Source organism: Anolis sagrei, chromosome 3 (genome assembly GCF_037176765.1).
Source record: "Anolis sagrei isolate rAnoSag1 chromosome 3, rAnoSag1.mat, whole genome shotgun sequence".
Taxonomy (NCBI): domain Eukaryota; kingdom Metazoa; phylum Chordata; class Lepidosauria; order Squamata; family Dactyloidae; genus Anolis; species Anolis sagrei.
In genome coordinates, this window is record NC_090023.1 from 108,554,477 (window position 1) to 108,564,775 (window position 10,299).

The 10,299-nt window shown below is 38.3% G+C and overlaps 1 protein-coding gene across 2 annotated transcripts in view; it reads left to right on the forward strand.

The window, feature by feature from the left end:
* Positions 1 to 9,922, forward strand: part of GRTP1 (growth hormone regulated TBC protein 1) — a 34,733-nt gene extending 24,811 nt beyond the window's left edge. Inside the window, exons 6-8 of one of the 2 annotated variants that reach the window (XM_060769647.2) lie at positions 7,320 to 7,496; positions 7,602 to 7,783; positions 9,539 to 9,922. In XM_060769647.2, coding sequence (XP_060625630.2) covers positions 7,320 to 7,496; positions 7,602 to 7,783; positions 9,539 to 9,646 — 467 coding nt within the window. In that variant the 3' untranslated portion in view covers positions 9,647 to 9,922. Of the gene's footprint in view, positions 1 to 7,319; positions 7,497 to 7,601; positions 7,784 to 9,538 lie in introns of those variants that run through there. The other variant, XM_060769648.2, reaches the window with a different exon arrangement.
* Positions 9,923 to 10,299: the final 377 nt, after the last annotated feature.

Here is a 10,299-nt window from a genome sequence, read left to right on the forward strand (position 1 = left end):
TCTCAACCTTTTTCTGACCAGGGATCACTTTTGGTCTGGGGACCACTCTCCAACATTAGTACCAAAAGGGTTATAAATCAGTTTCTGGTCAACTTTAGATTTGGTTTGTATATTTGGGGTTTCAGAAAATTGCATTGGATAGACCACATCAGCTCTACTTTGCCATCCAGTAGTCACCATCTGCTTGCCCACAGAAAACCATATTTAATAAACCTCAGCACTATAAGAGGGTTTCACGAGACCAGTCGCTCTCTTTGCAACTGTGTAGTAACGGTGAGGCTGCAGACCATATTTTAGTTCTTGTGGACCCCTGGTGGTCCATGGACCACAGTTTTGGAACCACTAGTCTAGTTGGATAATTTTTAGCAGCATCAACATTATAAAGATAGTGAAGGGGTTTAGAGGAACACAGACACTTCAGTCCCAGGTTGCAGCATTGTGTGTGCAGTGAACAATATACGAAAGTGTGAACTGGGAAATAATAGACAATTGTACTATAGCTGTGTGCAACTGCCTAGCCAAGATAAAGACATCAGCCTTCAGAATCCCTTACTGAGCCTATGCTGAACAACCAAACAGAGAGAGAGAAAGGAAAAAGTGCCTCACCTTTAGCAGGTTAAAAAACCATAGATCTATAAATTCAGTTAACTGTCATTAAAGTGGAAACAGATGAAAGAAAGAAAAAACACCTGAAATGTATTCTGAATGAAACTTATTCCTAGAAAGTTCAAAATGTCTTTACTTATGCAAGGCTAATGGCCTTCTTGTTTCATTTCATTTTTCATCTGCCATATTGTTAGTTTTGAATGTTTACTGAAACATTTTGAACAGCTCTTTTGTTGTTGTTATTGGGTGTGGAAACTTAGCCCCATTCTTTCCATGTCATTTCTGCTTCTGGTGCCAAATTTTCTCTTAAAAATAGCTCTCTAGGAGCACACTTATTTTGTTAACTCCGGTTAACTCCGGTTTACCTGCAAATAGAAATTTGTAATATTGTAATTGAAGTATGTACCTTCCTGTCACTTCTCAATTTATGCAAGCCAGTCAATTTCAAAGGGATAGGGGTTAGGCAAGAAACATGTAGAGGTAGTTTGCCATTGTCTTAGAAGGGAGGGAAAGCAGCACAGGAGATGGACATAATTATGCTACTCATCCAGAAGTGCAGCTTCACACAGCCACAATGTCACTATTGTATGATGTCAGCAGTTGTGCAAACCCACATCATGGTGGTAAGCCGCCGCCATCCATTGTTGTGGGAACTGCAAGTGTACAGCAATGTCCATAGTTACATAGACTGTAAATTGTAAATGTCTTAAAACAGGATGACATTACACAAGTAACAAAAAACTTTTGATCAGTGGGAAATTCTAGTCTTGCAAATATATCTAGCATACAAGCAGCAAGCTAGAGTTATTCCTGTGTTAGGCCCCAATCCAGACATCACAGTTCTTCCACTTTGAGCAGGACGCACATAATCTCATTTCTTCCTTTTAATATTATTTCCCCACTGGATAAACATATTGATTCCTTTTAATGCAGTTTTCTCATGCCAAATTAAAGGTCCTGGTTGAACTCTAACATAAAGTCTTAGGTTGATTTACAATTTCCCTATTTACAGAAAAATATCATTTTATAGTGCTGTGTTGGTTCTCAGTCATTTCAGCAGTGCTTGTATCTCATACTGAGTTCTGGGAAGCATTTAGAAGTAAGTCCAGGGTGGCCTCTTTTATTCTTTTGCAACCAACACATATAAAACTGTTATTTGGGGCAATTTTCTGTAAGTATTAAGTAAAGGTAGGCAAAGGTTTCCCCCTGACATTAAGTCTTGTCATGTCTGACTCGGGGGGTGGGGGTGGGGGGTGGTCATCTCCATTCTAAAGAGCCGGCATTGTCCATAGACACCTCCAAGGTCATGTGGTCAGCATGACTGCATGGAGCACTGTAAGTATTAGTCCCCCAGATATTCTGGACTACAAAACATTAGGCATTCTTCCCCATTGGCCATGCCAACTGGAATTGATGGGGACAAACACGTTTATCCAGCCTATGTCTGGGGAACTGAAGTCACTCTTTTTAAACAATACTTTATGCCTTGGAATGCCTCCCTGATTTGATTTTTAAACTCAAGATCTTGAGCTCCCCCAGATGGGATAAATGTGTAGTGATGTTATTGTATTTATTGCTTTAGTTCTTAGAATATCTATCTATCTATCTGAGCAAAGTTTCCGTTGTCCTGGACTTTTTTTCACAGTTGCTGGTCCCATTGCACCATTTTATTCCCACCTTCAAGTTGTTTTTGTTTTCATTCTGAAATATATCAATGTTTTAAAATGCCCTTTCCCCCCTCTTTTCTTTAAAAAAAAGAGTTATAGTGCAACAGGGTGTCAGTGAAATAGAAAAGGCAGAAAGGATAACTTCTGAATGCAGGAGGGTGCATCTGAGTAGACAAGCAGATACAATTTTACTTGAAACGAAGTTGCATTGAAGGCAGTGGGTTTTACACTTGAGGATTTGTTTGTACTGTATAAACCTTCGAAACACTAGGGAGTCATTGTTTTGCAGACAATGTTGCGCTTCTGCACATTGTTTGTCTGAAGATAAAGTGCTAAGCATATAAACAGTCTGCACCTTTATTTTTGGAAATTCCTTCTGACCTTTTTGTGGCAGAGACCCAAGATACACGATGTTATGGCCTTTACTCCTTATTCCTTGTAAATCTCATTACAGTTTCCTAAACCAGAGTTTCAACTTCTATCTTTGTATTGTTAAATAACCTAGGCCTGAGTGCAACAGGTAATCCTCACCAGGATAGACATGTTATTTCAAAGGGATTTATGTAAGTGTTTATGTTCTATTCAGCATTTTTTTCATGTTTTTATACCCAAGCAAACAAAATCTTGGAAATGCTGTGGTAGCAAAGATGCAGGTTACAGGTAGCCTCCAAGGATGCTTAGTAAAAAAATGGCACAGCCCTGTTGCATGAGGACCTTTTGAAACATTGTGTAAGGAGGCATCTGGTAACTCCTTGCAATAATAATAATCATCATCATCATCACCACCATCTTTATTTATACATAAAGTAACAAATTGAAATAAAGAGTTGCAAAATAATATAATGAAAAATAGAACACAATGGGGCGGGCCAAATGCTCAAGATAAAAATGCTAAAATCCTGGATGAGATAGTAGAAAAGTATATTTGTGAGGGAGGAGCTCATAAGGGACGAACAGTGGGGTTAGGCCTTCATTAAGGATGGGAGAAAGTGTATTATGAGGACAACACTATAGATGGAACAGACAAAAAAAAGGGATATATGGTCACTCACTATCTCCCCCATTCCCTTCCTGAGCCTATCCCTCATTCTCCCTGTTGTCACCAGGCACCAACAAGCCTTGCGCAGCTACCACCATATTGCAGCCCCTAGGCAGCTTGAGTAAATTTTTAATCTGCTCTTTTTCTTTTTTCGGCTCTGAAAATGTAAGTAGCTACACGAGAAGGAGGAGACTGCCTTATATGTTTTGGGGATAAGGCCAGATTATGGTGGCAGGAGGCATTCCAAAAACAGGGACTCCCGTTGTGCACATGTTTGAGTTTATCTATTGGAAGTGTCTTTAGGATGTGGTAGATTAGGACTTAAATAACTTTAAAGTGGGTAATGAATGCACTGCAAATAGCTGCATATTTTGTATACACTAATCAAAATGGAGACTCTAGTACAAAAAATATGAAGACCTAGTGACCTCTTCATATTAGAGAATGAATACACTTTAAATCCATTTGCTGCCTCTTGCAGAATTCTGGATTTTGTAGTTTAGGGAGAAGCGTTTAACAGCCTCACTAAACTTCAAACCCCAGAATTGTGCAGAAGGCAGAAGTGGATTAAAGTGGATTAATTCTCTAGTGTGATGAAGTAATAAGACTTGGAAATGCAACAATCAAGGAACTAGGTAAGATCCTGAAGGCAAAAATGTGTCACTGGATACGAAAGTCTGGATCATGTGTGCTACTGTAGTTCAGATTTCTGTGTATAGTAGTAAAAACTGAAGTGAAGAAAGCTGACTGGAAGACAATCAACTCTTTAGAAATTATCAGTAAATGGAGTATAGAACTAATGAAGCCTAAACATTCCTTAAAAACCAAAATGATCAAACTGAGGGTATCATACCTATCATAGGTTTGGCTTAAGGTTGCTGAGAGTCGGAAACAACTTGAAGGTGCACAACGGCTTGTGTTTGCTAGATCAATGATCTTGAGAGCAAAGCAATTCAATCATAGAAGTGTTCGGCCTTGCTCTAGTAGTATTTCTAGCAGCTTGGAATACTGCCAGGCTATTAGAAATGTTGGCATTCATCTTGTGTTCTGGTTTCAGAGACTGAAAGAAGCAACTGCTGTCCCTTTGGGCAGCTCAAATGATTATAGGAATGCAGACCTCTCACTCCCCGGTGACCTGAGCAAAGTCACAGAGTGCCATCTGGTGGCTTCCTTTAGAACTCCTGCCTGCATTTATTTCCAATACATGCAGTCCCCAAGTTTCAAACTTTCGATTTACAAATGAATCATAACTAAGAACAGGGGTGAGACAACAGGAAGTGAGAAAAATCTACCTCTAGGAAGGGAAAATCACTCCTGAAAGAGTTATAATGGGGAAAAGGCGTGTCTCCACTGAAGCTTCTATCACCAATTCTTGTTTCTATAACAAGCCAAATTTTTCAAAATCCAGTTATCAGAGAGACAGAGTGGTGAAATCTTCTGAACACGGACGCACATGCCAAAAAAAAACCCCTTGTGTCAACAGGAGTAAAGACTGACGGGTTGGAGGTTCGAATCTGGGGAGAGCACGGATGAGCTCCCTCTGTTAGCTCTGGCTCCCCATGTGGCGACATGAGAGAAGCCTCCCACAAGTATTGTAAAACATCAAAACATCTGGATGTCTCCTGGGCAACGTCATTGTAGATGGCCAATTCTCTCACACCAGAAGCGACTTGCAGTTTCTCAAGTCGCTGCCGACACGAAAAAAAGCAATACAAACACCTTAATCCTTCCCTATGCTATCCAAATCTTGTGTGTGTGTGGAGTTACACTTTTAAAAGGTACCTGTTCCGTGGCAAAAATATATAATTTAATGGTAGAAGATAAAGAGTTTATTATTAGAACAATAAGTAACAAACGGAATGGAGTTAAATCATTACAGACAAAAGAAATAGAGGAAATAATTAGGAACATGAATAAAATAAAAATATAAAAATATAATGAATTAGAAAAAAAGACAATATTAAGATGGTATAGAACTCCTGAACAATTGGCTTATATGGTAAAAGGAAATAATTCAAAGTGTTGGCATTGTAATAAAGAAAAAGGAACTTATTCACACATGTGGTGGGAGTGTTCTGAAATAAAAAAATTCTGGCAAATGATACAAGGAAAAATTCAGGAGATATTCCAGATAAAAATTCAAATTAATAATGATTTGCTACTATAGGGAGTGTTGGATCATCCGAGTATAATAACTACTTGCCAGGAGTTATTTAAGGTAACAATAAGAGCAGCCCATGCAGTGATTGCTAGAGAATGGAAAGACAAATCGAAATGGACGTTAAGTAATTGGAATGATTATATGTATGACCAAGTGCTGTTAGATATTATGGGAATTATGACTAAGCAAACACCAAGAATTGACAAAGAAAAGATCATTACAAATAGATAGAAGGTCTACTTCAACTGGGTGAAAAATGGAGGAGCCAACAATCACATCGAAAAAATACAAAGACTCTACTAGTGGCTGGATCTGCAAGATTAGCTAGAAATATACTGTGGTTGGGGAGGGAGGGAGGGAGAGGGAGAGGGAGGTGGAGATAATGTAATATACACCAGTGTAAATTAGCATAATGTCTTTCATATTTGTTGAATTACTCAGGATTTATATGTGTTTCACTTGGAATTTGGCTTATTGATTTGTGTTTATAACATAATAAAATATCTTTTTTTTAAAAGGTACCTGTTCTAACTTACCAATTCAGCATAAGAACAAACCTATAGAACCTATCTTGTTCGTAACTTGGTGATTGCCTGTATATGGACACATGGATGTGCTTTGCTTGCATCCTCACTAACTGATCCAGTTTGTTGTGTGACTTCATGTTGTTTCTGATATATGACTTGTGGTGAAATAGATGAAATAGATCTTACTTATCTTTTTGTACCAGATGCATCAAGGCATATTTTGGTATCATGTAATACATTCTGCAGTATTTAGTATCCTCAAATAAGTTTGCACTTTCTTGCATCAGGTTTAGTATCTGTGGACTTTATTTTCAGATGTGTAAGATTAAGCAGTAGCTTTGATCAGTTTCTTTACAGCATATTCAGGTGTGGCCACATTGTCCATGTCTGATTGAGTCTTCAGAAACTTTGCATGTCTTTTGTCCTTTTTCATTGGCCCAATAAAAACATCATTGTTTTGTGAATTTTGAGGCTTTTTTTTTGTAGTACTATCTAATTTAATCAGCAAATAGTTTTCTGGCAGCTGGCCATGGTCATATTTTTGCTAGAACTCACATACACGCACTCTCCCCGAGTCCCGAGTACAACACAAAGAACTCAAGTGGTGAGAGGCAGTCTTTCATTGAGTGCTGTGTAGGTGAGATGGATTTTTACTCTAGTGAAGGAAATTGACAGCTATTCACTTAAAACTGAGCTGTAGTTGGAAACGATGGGGGCATATTCTTGCTATTATGGGTCAGAATCAAGTTCTGAGTATGTCAAGAGTTTGGCATGAAGTGAGGATCCAATTCCTTTTTCCATTCTGAGATCTCTGCATTGCCTTTGGTTACCAAAAATAGAAGTCTGGCTATATAGGACTATGTATAGATGACTACTGAGACCTCTAAATATGTATAGGTTTACTGGGAACAGTCTGTGGGCACACGTCTCACTTGTTTGTAGGTGAGGGCTGGAGGATACACCAAAGTTGCACCTAGCCATAGCTGCTATCTACGCCCCATTTGATTCAATGGGTTGTTTTCATTATCTGGAATTGTTCCTGCTCGAACCATAGGACATGTAATCCTTTGATAATTTGAATTTAAAAGAGGTTAAGTTTCTCCCAGTTACAGTGGTTTGGTCCCAGCCCTTTACTCTTAACTTGAAAAAAATATTTCATGGATTCAGATGTGCAATCTCTGCGGAAATATAGGCAGACAAAGAAGGCACAAGAAAGATGTTTGGAAGAATAATGCATTGTTGTTCTGTGAGATACACAGTATGTTTTTAAGCTGGCATTTTTGTAACATAGGTTTTGTTTTCTTCTTCCCTTTCTAAAGATTATTATAGTCCAGAAATGATGGGTCTTAAAACAGATCAAGAAGTCCTTGGTGAACTGGTGAAAATGAAGATACCAGCTGTGGCAGAGTTAATGGAGAAGCATGGCATTATGTGGACTTTGGTGGTGTCTCGTTGGTTTATATGTTTATTTATTGACGTTCTTCCAGTAGAGGCAAGTGAAAATATGATGGTACTTTTATCAGTGGTAGATAACTTCTGGTGTACACATTGCATTCACCCTGGTGCTACCTAATCAAAAGTTCTCCTCCTTCTACAGACAGTACTTCGAATTTGGGACTGTTTGTTCTATGAGGGATCAAAAATAATTTTCCGAGTGGCCTTAACGTTAATTAAGCAACACCAAGCTTTCATTCTGGAAGCCACCAACTTCCCTGATATCTGTGACAAATTTAAGCAGATCACCAAAGGACCATTTGTAACAGAATGTCATACTTTCATGCAGGTGAGTGCCTGTTTATCTAGTTTGATGCATTTGTGCTTGAAAGGCTGTGGATACTGTTGGATAATATATATATATATTAACCAACACTGCCAACCAATTCATATTACAACAGCCGTGTTTTAACCAACCAATATATATATTACAACAGCAGTGTTTTTAGACAGGCTTTCAGTAGCCAGGATAGCTGAACCTGAACATATGAGAAGAGAGAGCAAGCTAGATCTACCCTCCATTACTCCTCATGCAGTATAAGGGAGTAGTTGGAAAAGGGGATTTTCATGGAGGCTTTTTATGTAATCAGAAATTGGGATTTCCAATTTTGTGGAGAGGTTGCACTTAAAAGGATACCGGTTTTGTTTTTGTTATTCCATTATTCCAGAAGGAATAACATGGGATTGCACACTTCTCCATGAACATGATCTCTCTTGTTCACACTTTTGACTTTTGTCAGTCATCTCTCTATAGAGGATGCTTCTTTATGGATGAAAATATTTCAAGATGGTCAAGAACCCCACCACCACCACACACATACTTATCAAAGGAATGTTAATGAAAGTAATTATCTCACAGAACTGCTGTTTCTCTTTGCTGTTGCCCTGCTTTCTTCCTACCATCTCATATTGACAATAGTTGGACAGTATTGTCAAATAAATAAGGGGCTTTTGCTCTTCCAAGAGTTGATTGGAGTGCTATCCTTTACCACCAGTTTGCTGTATTGATCTGAGCCATGGACCTCAGCATCGTTGCAACTGCACATTTATTTGAACAGATCAATTTGCCTAAGGCCATGTAGTTGGCTTCATAGCGGAGTGGCACCTTGAACCATTTTTCATGCAAGTTCTATTGCATTGGCTTAACACCACTTCTTTCCTTTTGGTTCCTGTAAGCTTTTCCAGGGGCATTATTTCTGCTTTTCATGCCACATTCTAATAGAGTTCCTAAGAGGGAATGTACATGATATAAATTTTCTTTCAAAGAACTCTTGCTGGATCAGATAAATACCTGATATAAATTACCTATTGTGAGCCTAATTACATGGAATTCAGAAGGGTTTTGTAAATATACATTACATCTGAAACCCGAGTTCTATTTAACAATAAAAGCTAAGAGCAGTTTATCAGCCATTCTGTCCTGAACAAAGAACTATTATCTTCTGACCGAAAACTTGTAAGTAAGTTAAATCATGGATAAAGAGACCCTATAATTTAGCCATTTGGGAAAAAAAGCTGTTTCTATTTGTTATATACTGGTCTTGGTGAACTGAAAAAAGATTGGTATCTGTATGAACAATTTCCTTGTGCTCAGTTCTTGTGGGTTTTTTCGGGCTATATGGCCATGTTCTAGAGGCATTTCTCCTGACGTTTCGCCTGCATCTATGGCAGGCATCCTCAGAGGGTGAGGTCTGGAGCTGGGAAAAAGGGGGTTTATATATCTGTGGAAAGACCAGGGTGAGACATTTCCTTGTGGCTTTAAAGGAGCATTTGTTACAAGTGTTAAAAGAGATTTCTGGTTAACTGGAATGTTGTGGTACATGTGGAATCCACTGGGTAGTTTAATATGATGCTCAGCATGAAGCATCTAAAACAAATGAACAGGCACTTGCTTATGCACAGAGCAACTTTGTGACTTAGGAGTAGTGATAGTTAAATGAAAAATCTAAAATCCTTGATGTGGTATGCTATCATCCTCCATGCTCTCGCGTCCTCCTTCCAAACCCTTGTTTTAAACTAACATGATTTTAATTCTTAATTCTAGAAAATATTTACAGAGCCTGGAACTTTGCGGATGGCTACAATAGAGAAACTGCGAGAAACTTGTAGAGCAAATCAGATTGCTCAGATAAATGGACAGTATGTTAGGTAATACTGCAAGCCTGGATACATTCCTTTGCTTAATTGCACTGATTCACCATTTCCTCAGTTTCATTACTGTTAACTGGCTCTTGACCAATTCTCCTCAGATTTTCAAGTAAGTGCAGAAACATACAAAATATGTTTTGTAAAAACACACGTCAGTTGCTGTGTGAATAAAATGCAATGTGGTATAATAGCCTTTTTTGAAACTTCAGGAAACTCTGTAATATTTAAATCCAGAATTATGTCTTCGTAAGAAAATACAAAATAAATGTATTTAAATATCTCTCAGTGCTACATAGTATGTAGAGTCTTATCATTCCAGAAATAGTCAATTCACACTGAATCATGTTTAGATAACTGCAAACCTGCAGTAGGTTTTAATGCAGTGGTTCTCGACCTGTGGGTCCCCTGGTGTTTTGGCCTACAACTACCAGAATTCCCAGCCATTCTTCCAGTTGCTAGATGCTAGAAAATCTAAAATCTCACCCCAACACATGTGTGATTTATGTTAAGGTTTACTATGAAATATAGTAGATATGGTTCTTAGAATATAATCCTACAGATAGATGTATTGAGGTTGTCTTTTGAAGGACCAGGAGGTCATTTCTCCCCAACACAACTAAGCATTAGGCAGTCGGATTACTATTGCATCCATTGTGA